The sequence below is a fragment of the Neoarius graeffei genome, chromosome 10 (genome assembly GCF_027579695.1).
Source record: "Neoarius graeffei isolate fNeoGra1 chromosome 10, fNeoGra1.pri, whole genome shotgun sequence".
Taxonomy (NCBI): domain Eukaryota; kingdom Metazoa; phylum Chordata; class Actinopteri; order Siluriformes; family Ariidae; genus Neoarius; species Neoarius graeffei.
The window spans coordinates 25191644-25206473 of NC_083578.1; the positions used below are offsets into that span (position 1 = coordinate 25191644).

The 14830-nt window shown below is 42.3% G+C and overlaps 1 protein-coding gene across 8 annotated transcripts in view; it reads right to left on the reverse strand.

Annotated features, from left to right (window-relative positions):
- Positions 1-14830, reverse strand: part of cdk11b (cyclin dependent kinase 11B) — an 86455-nt gene that overhangs the window by 30940 nt on the left and 40685 nt on the right. For 5 of the 8 annotated variants that reach the window (XM_060931608.1, XM_060931610.1, XM_060931607.1 and 2 more), the window contains 3 exons: positions 13341-13460; positions 13016-13087; positions 2600-2796 (listed from right to left, as the gene is read on the reverse strand). In XM_060931608.1, coding sequence (XP_060787591.1) covers positions 2600-2796; positions 13016-13087; positions 13341-13460 — 389 coding nt within the window. Of the gene's footprint in view, positions 1-2599; positions 2797-13015; positions 13088-13340; positions 13461-14830 lie in introns of those variants that run through there. The other 3 variants (XM_060931609.1, XM_060931614.1, XM_060931615.1) reach the window with 3 other exon arrangements.

The following is a 14830-nucleotide window of genomic DNA, read 5'->3' on the forward strand; positions in this document are numbered from 1 at the left end:
TCCAAAAATTAAAAAAAAAAAAAAAATACTCAAGTACAGATACTCAAAAGTGTACTTAAGTACTGTACCCAAGTAAATGTACTTCGTTACTGTCCACCTCTGATGTGAAGTGTGCTCGACTTACCAAGTTATAATTATTCAATTTTTGGCTCCTTACTGTAGAGTAAATTTTAGTAATTTTCCTTTTCACCAAGTGTCGTCTCTTCAAGGACTCACGGCTCAGAACATTTTGCACCGACACATGTTTATCTTCTGGTGCTCCTTATGTGCGTAGCAGATGTGCGTACAAGACAGCAATTAGACAAGATCCAAATCAGCTTTAGAGCTGATCACGCTCCTGGCGCGGGATCAGGGCATGCAATTGCAATGATGTAATGCAATAGATGTAATGTCTCCTTTTTATCTAGTAAAGAGTACATACAGTGGTGCTTGAAAGTTTGTGAACCCTTTAGAATTTTTTTTATATTTCTGCATTAATATGACCTAAAACATCATCAGATTTTCACACAAGTCCTAAAGTAGATAAAGAGAACCCAGTTAAACAAATGAGACAAAAATATTATTACACTTGGTCATTTATTTATTGAGGAAAATGATCCAATATTACATATCTGTGAGTGGCAAAAGTATGTGAACCTCTAGGGTGAAATTAGAGTCAGGTGTTTTCAATCAATGGGATGACAATCAGGTGTGAGTGGGCACCCTGTTTTATTTAAAGAACAGGGATCTATCAAAGTCTGATCTTCACAACACGTTTGTGGAAGTGTATCATGGCACAAACAAAGGAGATTTCTGAAGACCTCAGAGAAAGCGTTGTTGATGCTCATCAGGCTGGAAAAGGTTACAAAACCATCTCTAAAGAGTTTGGACTCCACCAATCCACAGTCAGACAGATTGTGTACAAATGGAGGAAATTCAAGACCATTGTTACCCTCCCCAGGAGTGGGCGACCAACAAAGATCACTCCAAGACTGTAATAGTCGGCAAGGTCACAAAGGACCCCAGGGTAACTTCTAAGCAACTGAAGGCCTCTCTCACATTGGCTTATGTTAATGTTCATGAGTCCACCATCAGGAGAACACTGAACAACAATGGTGTGCATGGCAGGGTTGTAAGGAGAAAGCCACTGCTCTGCAAAAAGAACATTGCTGCTCGTCTGCAGTTTGCTAAAGATCACGTGGACAAGCCAGAAGGCTACTGGAAAAATGTTTTGTGGACGGATGAGACCAAAATAGAACTTTTTGGTTTAAATGAAAAGCGTTATGTTTGGAGAAAGGAAAACACTGCATTCCAGCATAAGAACCTTATCCCATCTGTGAAACATGGTGGTGGTAGTATCATGGTTTGGGCCTGTTTTGCTGCATCTTTACCAGGATGGCTTGCCATCCATCAATGGAACAATGAATTCTGAATTATACCAGCGAATTCTAAAGGAAAATATCAGGACATCTCTCTATGAACTGAATCTCAAGAGAAGGTGGGTCATGCAGCAAGACAGCGACCCTAAGCACACAAGTCGTTCTACCAAAAAATGGTTTAAGAAGAATAAAGTTAATGTTTTGGAATGGCCAAGTCAAAGTCCTGACCTTAATCCAATCGAAATGTTGTGGAAGGACCTGAAGCGAGCAGTTCATGTGAGGAAACCCATCAACATCCCAGAGTTGAAGCTGTTCTGTATGGAAGAATGGGCTAAAATTCCTCCAAGCCGGTGTGCAGGACTGATCAACAGTTACCGGAAACGTTTAGTTGCAGTTATTGCTGCACAAGGGGGTCACACCAGATACTGAAAGCAAAGGTTCACATACTTTTGCCACTCACAGATATGTAATTTAGATCATTTTCCTCAATAAATAAATGACCAAGTATAATATTTTTGTCTCATTTGTTTAACTGGGTTCTCTTTATCTACTTTTAGGACTTGTGTGAAAATCTGATGTTGTTTTAGGTCATATTTATGCAGAGATACAGAAAATTCTAAAGGGTTCACAAACTTTCAAGCACCACCGTATACATTTGAGAACAAAGGGATGGTATGAGGGGTGTGCCGAACCCTCATCACTTGTCCGTTTATGCAATAAACTTTCTTTCTCTTGCCAAAGGATGAGACTGGTGTTGGTGTTTATCATTTTTCCAGGACATTACAATCATGTCTAACAACATCCCCCACTAAATGTGCTATTTAAAAAAAAAAATACCTATCTACGTAAAATAAAATGGTGAAATACTAAAAACTAGCAACATCACACATTAGAGAATGAACAGGGCTATGGCGGTTATTAATATTTCTACAGAAATATATCTTGTGTCCAACTGGTCCATAATGGGAGTGAAATTTCAGGCGAGGAGTTTCATATGGAGTGCAGAACCCTAACGCGACAGAAAACAAAGGCAGTAACCGGTTTTGGTGAACCAACTGGAGCTTAGCCACTTTTCAAAGAGTCAATCATTTCAATTTAGAAACCCACTGATGGATGTATATCGGGCAGCAGACTTAATCATGTAAAAAAAATAAATAACCTGCAATTTAATTTGGTTGCATCATCGCTCTTCCAAAATTCCTGGATTTTGAGTGCTCCCTGGTGACAGCCCGATTGCATACCTGTAAAGCAGGCAGATATTTGGGCAGCTCTTTTTTCAGCTCGACGGGGGAGACTGGCGGCGAATCCGGGACGTAATTTTCCTCTGGTGTGGCTGACTGAGAACGAGACTGAGGGGTCACGTCTCCTGCCTCTACTTCCTCGCCCTCATCTTCCTCAACGCTCTCCTCGGAGTCGTGATCAAAACGGGACTCTGGGACTGGACAGGAACACTCGTGTTAATGATGTAAAACCACTCCAGAATGAGCAAAACCTCATTTTTGAGATACATCATTAGATCTGGCATCATGAAGCACAAAACAGAAGCCCTAGTTTGGACGGAGATTGATTTTTTTTTTTTTAATCTTGACAAATTACAACACACAAATCTTGCTCAGGATACAGGAAGAGTCTAAGAGGTTAACTGCCTTTTAGCTTTCAAAGGATATTATAAAATATCAGCATGGAATACAGTCATGTAAAGTAAGTACACCCCATGAAAAGTTGAGACTTTCAACATGCCTTGATAAAGGTGATATAATTTAACAAGTGACCGGTCTTGTCATCCTTTATACAACTGAAAAACAAATGCAATATTTTTTTTCAATGTGGAAAAAAGTAAGCGCACCTCAACGTACATTCCTAATTCACATTATAATCAGTTGTACATGAGCCAGTGCTAATGATTAGGATACCATTTTATGTAAAACTCTGATATCTGGTCTTGTTATTGAAGTGTGTAGTAGAGGTCTGCGCGGGACAGAATTTTCAGTCCCGCTCCTGCATTGTGCAATCCCGCTCCCGCCAAGAATTATGATTTTCAGTCCCGCTCGCGCCTGCCATATTTTGTCCCGCTCCCGCCTGCAAATCCCGCATGATGCAGACGTTCGCGTTATTTCTCACGAAAGTTCTTGTCATTGGCTTGGGGAATTAAACATGCTGAGCTTAGCTGAGCTCTCCACTGACCGATCCTTCATTTATTGTAAGTTTATTGTTTAGACTCTGACATTCTGCTGACACATTCCAAGTTGAGCGCTGCATGCGCTCATGATTGACAGCTCTCGCTTTGATTGACAGCTCTCGCTTTGCACACTCGCACTCCCACTTCCGAGTCTGTGGTGTTATGATTCCAACCGCGATTTCATTCTCCTCTCATATGAAGTGCTGCGCAACCACAACCAGCTCCTCAGATTATACACTGTCTATTTCTAGCTTTAAATTGAACAATATGTGCGATACACAGTCCTTTTTAATACTAGTTAATACTTTTTAATACTTTTTAATACTTAGGACTAATACTCTTGACTTTTTAACGGTAAATGTACCTCTTTTTAAAGCAGCACTTACTTCTGAAGCACTGTGAGCTTCACTAGAGGAGCTCTGCTCTTCTGCCACGATCGGAGATCTCAAACACGGAAGAGCGGAAAGGAATCGGAAACGTACGCGAGATTAGACCACATCTGCAAATGTAGGCATCTTAAAATGTTTTTATTAAGGCCAAATAAAATATCCAGCACAAATTATATACGATAGACAAATTAATAATTTATAAATTTTATTTTAAACACGTTTTTAGTTAGCGGGACTGCAGCTTATCACCTCTCCCGCCCGCGCCCGCATTGTGCACTCCCCCTCCCGCCCGCGCCCGCAATGAGCTTTCAAAATTTGTCCCGCGCCGCACTGCTTTGCGTCGGGTCCCGCGGGAGTGCAGGACTCTAGTGTGTAGCATCACCGTGCCTAGATCAAAAGAACACTCTGAGGCTTTCAGAAAGAAGCTTGGAGATGCCTTGGAGTCTTGGGAAGGGGTTCAAATACTGGAAATCAATCAATCATTCCACTGTCCAAATGGAGAAGGTTTAAAACGACTGCCAAGTTGTCCAGGCCAAGCCGCTCCAGAGAATTTAACCTGAGGAGTAGAAGGTTAGATGCGAAAAGTCGTCTCGGAAAAATCCCAGAATTTCAACACAGTATCTGCAGGTAGGTCTTGCAGGTTGATGTCGAAAGGTGCATGCCTTTACCATTAGACAGAGACTGCACAAATTTGACATACATGGGAGACGTGCCAGGAAGAAGCCTTTGCTCAAATATCTAGGCAAGCACCAGGCATCAAGGCAAGATCGTGTTTTTTGGTCACAGTACCAGAGGCCATGTTTGGTGAATTTGATTCAAGCGGGCCCCCAGCGGATTTACTCTTAAACTCGTGTTCGGTAACAGTATTCGTAGATTTCAACAGTCAAACATTCATTTTCAGAGACCAAACAGTGTTCTAGAAAAATTAATTAGTGTGCTTGCCTATTGCTCTTCTTACGTTTACTTATTCTGCCTTATTCCGACACGTTTTTTGGATCCACTACTCCTCCTAGGGCGTTCGAAAAAGAGACACCGTTCCAACTCTGAGATGTCTGGCCCGAAGTGGTGTAGTGTGCTTGTATACGGCTTTTGGATCAACGCGCCCGTTCTCTTGTTCTTGTCATTTTTCTTTTGTTTTTTTCCCATAGAGAATGAATAGGGCTCATGAATCGAATCGTCTTACTTGGACACGCTCCCTCGCAGATGCACCAAACCTCATGTGATACTTCAGGCCAACTCCCCCGACACATACATGCAATCGGTTCTGACCCACAGTCATATTTTTTCTTTCTTTTTGATCATCCCTTTTTCCTCCATAGGCTTGCATTGATTTTTGGCCCCACTGAAAATTAATGGTGTTTCAGGAGAAAAACTTTCACTCTATCAATTTTTTTAACCAAGTGACCAAACTTCAAGAAACTTCACTTGATGCTTCAGGCCAAGTCCCCGCACAGATCCATCCCCTCATCTGAGACCTGCACTCGTCTTTTCCTTGGTTTTCACACATCTCTTTTTACCTCCATAGGCTTCCATTGATTTTTGGCCCCATTCAAATGAATGGAGTTTTGCTCAGTAACACTTCACCACACATCCACCAAACTTCATACGGAACCTCAGGCCAAATCACCCATCACACACATGATATCGGTTCTGACCTGCACTCGTCTTGCCTTTCATCCGTCCATTTTTTCTCCATTTTGCCGCTAATCAATGGAAGCTTGACTGAGTCATTCCTCCCTTCCCCCATAGGTGGTGATGCATTTGGCAAGGATCTGCTCATTTCAGACTTTGACAGCAAATCAACTTCAACTCAATGGCCACTTTATTAGGAATACTTCCACGCACACACGATAGCAATTAGCATATAAGCATTCACGTGTTACCATGCTAGCTGTTAGCATGTTACCCATTACGATATCATGCCTGCTGTTAGCTCACGAGCTGTTAGCATGTTCACCATTAGCATGTTATCATGAGAGCTGTTAACATGTTAGGATTAGCATGGTAGCATGCAGAGTTCACATGTTTGCTGTTAGCGAGTTCGCCTGAGCATGTTAGCTGTTAGCATGTCACCCTCCACGTGTTAGCATGCTAAAAGTTAACATACTAGCCATTAGCTGTTAGTATGATAGCAGTCAGCATGATAGCAGTCAGCATATTAGCCTTAAAATGTTAGAATTTTAACAAATAACATGCTAATCATTAGCATGTTAGAATGCTAGCTGTTAACACATTATCTATTAGCATGTTATCTATTAAGGGCGGCACGGTGGTGTAGCGGTTAGCGCTGTCGCCTCACAGCAAGAAGGTCCTGGGTTCGAGCCCCGGGGCCGGCGAGGGCCTTTCTGTGTGGAGTTTGCATGTTCTCCCCGTGTCCGCATGGGTTTCCTCCGGGTGCTCCGGTTTCCCCCACAGTCCAAAGACATGCAGGTTAGGTTAACTGGTGACTCTAAATTGACCGTAGGTGTGAATGTGAGTGTGAATGGTTGTCTGTGTCTATGTGTCAGCCCTGTGATGACCTGGCGACTTGTCTAGGGTGTACCCCGCCTTTCGCCCGTAGTCAGCTGGGATAGGCTCCAGCTTGCCTGCGACCCTGTAGAACAGGATAAAGCGGCTAGAGATAATGAGATGAGATCTATTAACATGTTAGCATTAACATGTTAATAGATAACATGCTAATAGATAATGTGTTAACATGTTTAACATGTTAGCGTTAACATGCTAGCTTTTAGCATGTTAGTATGCTGTTAATATGTTAGTATGCTAACTGTTAACATGCTAGTTGTTAACATGTTGGAATTAGCATGCCTCATTGTGCAGCATGATACTAAAAAGGAGGACGCGAAGATACCTTCACCGTTCACCTGGTCAGAATCGTCTGACTATTCGCAAGAAATGGATTCATGCCATTCCAAGACCTCAAAACAATCTGCCTGCGGTGACCTACTTATGCACTGAACATTTTGAATCATCCCGTTTCGATGAAATTAATTTAGAAGCAAGATTAACAGGGGCTTCCAGAATAAAAAAGAAAAAACGATGCCATTTGCTCATCGTTCAGTTCCAAAAGTCCGCCAATGCAGTGTCGAGCTAGCCTGGGCCTGCCCATCCTAAGTGTGACGCAACACGAGGACCTGTTGCGAACTTAGTCTGGCAAGGCAAGCTATCTACAGCTTTTCCAAGCTCCTGAAAAATCGGGAGCCAATCAACTTTGAGCATCTCCAACGGCCCTGGGTAGAGGCGTGTTCAAGGCACTGACGTAGTAGAACTGCGACCGGAAGCCATAGATTGTTTACAGAATCTATGCCGGAAGCGCTTCATTCACGAATGCTGTATTGAAAGCATTCAACGGGAAGTTCTCATTGAAAACGGAGCAAAGAGCAGCCCTGGAGGTATTTATTGAAAGGAAGGACGTTTTCGCCTTGCTCCCGACCGGCTTCGGTAAGAGTTTAATAATAGGATGTCTATGGTTTAATCTACCAGTTAGCCCCGTCGCGTCACATACGTCAGAGGAAAGAGTGATGTGATTGGTTTAAGCTTCGTCACAGCCTTTTCTGGCTTCGACCAGTAGCAAACTGAGGCATTTCAGGGAGGCGGGTCAACCACACGCTTTGGGAAACGGTTGGGCTCAATATCTTTACCAGACCAAATGCTCGCAGAGTTTTGAAGTCGCGTTAGCCAGACTAGTGTCGAGCGGCAACAGAGATAACACCGGGAGGAGTGTTTCGACTTTGTTCTACCGTGATTCTTTGTAGGATACAGGGACAGATCCAGACCAAGAATCTGACAGATGCACATTTGCAGAAATATTTTCACTAATTTTACCGCATCGCTATGGATTTTCAGAGGGACGTAGTGCATGCCGAGCCCTTTCCGAAGAGGGCAGCCACAGCCTGCTATGACCGCGGCTCAGCCTGGTCTGTTGGTTGAGTGTGGCTATAGTCCATGTAGCCGGCTAGAGGTAAAGTAAACAAATGCCCCATGACCGACGCCAAGTGGTGCAGGTATATTTCTGCACGCGCATCGGTCTGGATCCATCCCTGGTATATTATCGATGTCTTATCTGGTGAACTGTAATCGCCATTCCAATGTGTTGTAGGTTCTTCAGCGTATACTGGAAGAAAATACGGGTAATAAAGAAAACACCGACATTAAAGAGCAATCACTGACAGACCGAGAGGCGAAGCATTCGATCGAGCTTCAGGTACGGACGACTATACTCCAGGTAAGAGAATTACTCAGAATGTTTTGCATAAAACTCAGTGTGAATTGACCGGAAAGAGGGATATTGCTGTGCAAACAGATGAACCAGTCAGTGTTGAAATCCAGACAGAGACAGCAGTCTTCGAAGACAAGATCATCCAGTGTTCTTTGTTGGGAGATGAAAGCGTCTCATTAGATGATTCGTTCAAACTCTACTAACAAAACCACGACGTAAGCAGAGGATATAAACAGCCGAGTTGCTCCAAGCTTCCACTACGCCACGTCATCGCATCCGTCAGTTCCGCAGGAGGCCCGTCTGGTATTTTAATAAAAATGAATTTTTCTAGAACACTGTTTGGTCTCTGAAAATGAATGACTGATGAAATCTACGAATACTTTTACCGAACATAAAAGTTTAAGAGTAAATCCGCTGGAGGATCCCTTGAAAAGAACCGTATCGCAACTGGAAAGCATGGTGCTCTAAGAAACGTTATGGTTTGGGGTTGCTTTGCTGCCTCAGAGCCTGGTCAACTTGCAATCTCAGAATTTAATCACCAGTTCTCTTTCATACCAAACAGTGCTTGAGGAGATTAAGGAAGGCCAAGTGTCACAAAAAGTTGAAATTGAAGAAGTGAAATTCCCAACAGGATAACGATCCCATACATCCAAGCAAATCCCACCAAGAAAGAAATGGAGGATTATGGAATAACCCAGTCAAAGCCCAGACCTGAATCACACTGAAATGCTGTGAGGATGGGGAAAGACATGCAAGAAACCCTTCAAACACTGCACTGTTGAAAGAATTATGCACGGAGGTATGGGAAAAAATTTCCCCCAGTCGCCAACTGGTCAGCAGTTTTATGGAATGCATAATACGTCACAAAGTAAACGCATATACCGTATTTTTCGGACTATAAGTCGCACTTTTTTTCATGGTTCGGCTGGCCATGCGACTTATACTCCGGTGTGACGTATACATGTTTTTTTTTCACCGCGGAATAACTGGAGCTGATGCCGAGTCTGACAACAGCCACGCAGAAGAAGAGGAAACGGCGCTTCGTCTGCCGCTGGAGTTGGCAGAGTTGTTAAGAAGCGACACCGAGGATGAGGAATTCAATGGATTTGCTGATTTGGCGTGAAATCGTCAGCTTGATAAACTTGATTGACCTGTGTTTTATTATTAATGATAGGCCTATAGTTATTTAAATAAGTTATCAGGGTTCCTACAGGTTTCCTCAAGTGAAATTCAAGGCTTTTTCAAGGCTTTTTAAGACCATTTATACACAAATTCAAGACCTAATTTCGCAGCTTTATCAATATCAATTGAGAAACATGTAAAATAATAATAATAAAAGGTTGTGCTTACTTTCAAATGCGACAGCAGGTCTTTGGCGGTGGAATGCCCCATGAACTGAGAGCCAAGATATCTGGACCTGACCTGTCCCTCGTCCCAGAAGTGGACATGTACATCAAGCTGCTTTGTTTTCATTACTTCACTCATGCTCTCGTCGAACATCAACACAAACGGTGATTGGTTGGCTTTAGACACCAGCTCGTCTTTGATGTGGACCGCGAGACCAAACTTTGCGATGTAGGCTGTCTTGTCGGCACCGCATCTGAAGCTCTGAGCAATATCGGAGTCCGGGAACATACACCTTAACAACTCCGACATACCCTCGTTCGAATTATAGGACTGATGTTGCGCAATTGTGTGTAGAGTCCACAACACCTCCGCTTTCATTGTTTGTGTAGACCCAAATGTTGTGCGCAGATCTACTCTTGCAGTCGTTACATGAGGGACTACACTAGCAACGGGCTGGCTGGCATTAGCCATGCTAGGTAGTTGATTAACGTTGACCGCCGCTTCGGCTGGCCGAAAAACACTGGCGATGGATGGAAGGCGTTCGCTGTTTCTCTTTCATACATGCTATGTGTTTTGATGATTTCGCGTGCGATTCTAGCTCCTTCACGCCCATTGTGCCGAGTTTAAACGCCCTTTTACACACACAGCAAAACGCCTCGAATACATTGCCATCGACAGGTTTTACCCACTCACGAAATGAAATATGATGCCTCCATGCCTCGTTAAACTTACATTTGCCCATTTTTCCATAGATAGGCCTATATGTAGGCTATAGACTTTTCGTTTATACTTTTAGACTTAATTCTCCAGACTTTCCTTTTACCGCGCGCCAAACAAGTTCAGGGATGTGTGTTCAAAGAACTTTGCCAATGGGGTGTGCGTGCGATAGCATGGTTCCGCCCACAGCTCCAGTTCCGCCACTTATTTACTTAAGGGGTGTTCACACGGCAACTTTTACTCCGGTGTAGCACCGGGGCTGCCCCGGTAGAGCGTTCACACGGTACAAGTTATAGCGGTGTAGCCCCTGAAAGCTGCTTAAACCGGTGCAAATCTAACCCTGCTCGGGAGGTGGTTTAAGAAATTTACTCCGGAGTAAATGCTAGTTTGCGGGGCAGCACCGATATAAAATGGGACGTCTGAACGCTACAGGGGTAGACTCGCTACGCGTGAGGAGAGTTGATTACATACGGGCATTGCATAATTTACATCCTGGTAGTCTATTTTGCGCTTCCAAAATGGCGAATATCAACAATAGAACTGCGTGTCTTCCAGTGTTGCCAGATTGGGATTTTAAGTGCATTTTGGCGGATTTGAACATATTTTGGAATGGAAAACGTCAGCAATATCTGGCAACACTGGTGTCTTCATCCACGTTGTTTTCCCGGCGCTTGGTGACGCCATGACAACCGGGAAAAGGAAGTACATTTTCACGCATGCGCATATTTCATTTCCGCATTATTACTATCGGAAATGATAGTAATAATGATAGGAAATGATAGTAATAAAAGGAAATGATATCAAAACTTTATTACTATCAAAGGAAATGATAGTAATAAAGTTTTTGCTACTATTGCACGGTCGCAGAAACTGCCGTGTGACCGCAAGTGGGGCTGCACCGGTGCTAACACGCTTCTCTCTAGTAAGCAGAGTTGTGACGTGTGAACGCTGCGCAAAATTTACACCGGTGTAAGATATATCGCAACAAAATACATCGGTGCAGCATCGATGCAAATATGTGCCGTGTGAACACCCTATATCTTAGGCAACCGGTACATTATTTACCAAAATAAATGGCGGTTAAGATATTAAAAAATAATGAGAAATTCTATACGGAGAAGTTACATACTGTGCACAGATTTTAAGACCTACACATTAAAATTCAAGGCTTTTTCAAGGCTTTTTAAGGTATTATTTCCAAATTCTTAAATTCAATGCTTTTAAGGCTTTTTAAGACCCCGCGGGAACCCTGGTATGTAATGATTTTCGGCCTATAGGCTATTGAATAACTTGATGTTACGGTACATATTCAGCCAGTTTTTCTCTGGGCTATTATAAATGATTTTGTTTTGCATTTTTAAAAATAACTCTCCTTCCAAGATGAACTTTATTCTTCGTCTCTGATGTTATGGTGTTAATGGTCTGAATAACGTTTAACGTTTTTATCTGATATGACGTTAACTGGCAGGCGCACTTTCTGCCTGTTTTTTTCTCTGAGCGGTGGTTGTTGTTGGGTTTTTTTTTTTCACTAGACAGTTGTTTTTACTACCGTACCTGTCTTTGGAGATGATATACCTATAGCCTACTTGGCCTCTGATTTGATGAAATAAAATTCGACAAAAATGAAGAATGGGGAGCGTCGTGGCTCAGGTGGATAAGGTGCCATACCATAAATCCGGGGACCCGGGTTCGATTCCGACCCAAGGTCATTTCCTGATCCCTCCCCATCTCTCTCTCCCGCTCATTTCCTGTCTCTACACTGTCCTATCCAATAAAGGTGAAAAAAGCCCCAAAAATATCTTTAAAAAAAAAAAAAGAAGAATGACACTCCTCGATGATGACTACAGCTTTAATAACAAAGATGAAAGAGCCATGGGGCGATAATAAGCCCTACCGGTAAAAATATTCTAAAAGCAAACTGATTAATGCATCAGTAATAGGCTACTAATATTAGTTATAACAATAATATAGGCTATTAGTAATAACGATAGTGATAGTATTAAAGATAGTAGTAGATATTTAAAATAATCAGACTAGGCTACTTACAGGGCAAAGGGCGCGTTATCACTGCTCAGCTGTTCGTTTATTAAATAAACGATGCAGTCGCGCAGTAACCACGCGCCGCTTATCAGATAGAATCACAGATTCTATGGATAGAATAACCCTTCAAAAAAGCGCGACTTGTAGTCCGGTGCGACGTATATATGTTTTTTTCGTCTTCATAATGCATTTTTTGGCTGATGCGACTTAAACTCGGGAGCGACGTATAGTCTGGAAAATACGGTAGTTGCTTCTACCAAATGGGGAAATATTAGTTCGTGAAACCAGAGGTGTCCTTACTTCCTCCCCAACAGGAAAAATCAGTTAATTTCTTTTTAAATTATTGCAAACTCAAATTGACAATTTTTCATTCTATTACAGAATATTTATTTATATACACTTTCTTACTCAAGAGTCGAAAAAAAAAAACCAACACAACATTTCATGGGCTGTACGTACTTTTTCACATAACTGTATGCGGCTAGAGATTTTCACATTTCCGAAAGCAGTCCAATATTTGTCTCTTTCTTTGTTTCAATCTTGCAATTATACGTATCTGGCTTTGTTTGCATTTTTTTTTTTTTGTGCAACCGATTCTTTATTCCTCAGCAGCACTAAAAGCCACTGCAATAGCTGCTTTTCAGGAAAAGAATACAGAGCTAATCTACTGGCCTGCACAGCAGCCAGGACTAAAAAAAAAAGCAGCCCGTAAACTGAAAGACTGAAATGAGTCATATAGCGTCTGGGTTTGTAAGCCCACTCTCACCAGGAGGTATGTGGTTGCCATTCTCTCTTTCATCGTCCTCCTCTTCCGATGGCTCCTCTTCACTCACTTCTTCTAAAAAAAAAAAAAAACATTCATTAATAGTAAAAATAGGACAAACATGGATTATATATTAACCCTTTCCACCTCGATTATCTGAATTATGTTCAATCTGGTAAGTCAGTCAGTTATGTGACTTGCTCCTGCCAGAAGCGACTGGAAAAGACCAGAACACTGACCTGATGTCTGTTTGCCTGCAAAGAACTTTAGTTTGGTTTAGGGGAATGTAAATGGGAGTATTCAGGTCCGAGGCTGGACGCATATTAACCTGCACTCTGATCAGATGCTTCGGAGTCGGATGCCGACTCTCCCTCTTCATTTTCCTCACTCTGGCTGCTTGACTCTTCTTCATCGTCCTCCTCCTCCTCCTCTGAACCAGAAGCCGAGCCTTTCGGTGCGAAAGTTAATAATGCACTGACTGCACTCATACAACTTCATATATGTCCAAAACAGGTTAATATTTGACTGTAGATGGATAAGATACAGGATTTTGACTGTAGCTTGTGTGCGTGCATGTATACACACAAAAAAAATCTATCCAAATTCACTGGACATGAGCAATTACACGCTCTGATTGGCTACTTTACTACGAGGATATCGACTCGTATACCGTGAGTACAGCAAAATAAAACAGCAGAACGGGTCATTGAACCAACCAAGGTTGAAATAAAAAACTCTACTCAAAACAAAACCCCAATAAATAAATAAATAAATAAATAACAGTTAGGTCCATAAATATTTGGACAGAGGCAACATTTTTCTAATTTTGGTTCTGTACATTACCACAATGAATTTTGAACAAAACAATTCAGATGCAGTTGAAGTTCAGACTTTCAGCTTTAATTCAGTGGGTTGAACAAAATGATTGCATACAAATGTGAGGAACTAAAGCATTTTTTAAACACAATCCCTTCATTTCAGGGGCTCAAAAGTAATTGGACAAATTAAATGATTGTAAATAAAATGTTCATTTCTAATACTTGGTTGAAAACCCTTTGTTGGCAATGACTGCCTGAAGTCTTGAACTCATGGACATCACCAGACGCTGTGTTTCCTCCTTTTTAATGCTCTGCCAGGCCTGCACTGCAGCGGTTTTCAGTTGCTGTTTGTTTGTGGGCCTTTCTGTCTGAAGTTTAGTCTTTAGCAAGTGAAATGCATGCTCAATTGGGTTGAGATCAGGTGACTGACTTGGCCATTCAAGAATATTCCACTTCTTTGCTTTAATAAACTCCTGGGTTGCGTTGGCTTTATGTTTTGGGTCATTGTCCATCTGTATTATGAAACGCCGACCAATCAGTTTGGCTGCATTTGAGCACACAGTATGTCTCTGAATACCTCAGAATTCGTCCGGCTGCTTCGGTCCTGTGTCACATCATCAATAAACGCTAGTGACCCAGTGCCACTGGCAGCCATGCATGCCCAAGCCATCACACTGCCTCCGCCGTGTTTTACAGATGATGTGGTATGCTTTGGATCATGAGCTGTACCACGCCTTCGCCATACTTTTTTCTTTCCATCATTCTGGTAGAGGTTGATCTTGGTTTCATCTGTCCAAAGAATGTTCTTCCAGAACTGTGCTGGCTTTTTTAGATGTTTTTTTTAGCAAAGTCCAATCTAGCCTTTTTATTCTTGAGGCTTATGAGTGGCTCGCACCGTGCAGTGAACCCTCTGTATTTACTTTCATGCAGTCTTCTCTTTATGGTAGATTTGGATATTGATACGCCTACCTCCTGGAAAGTGTTGTTCACTTGGTTGGCT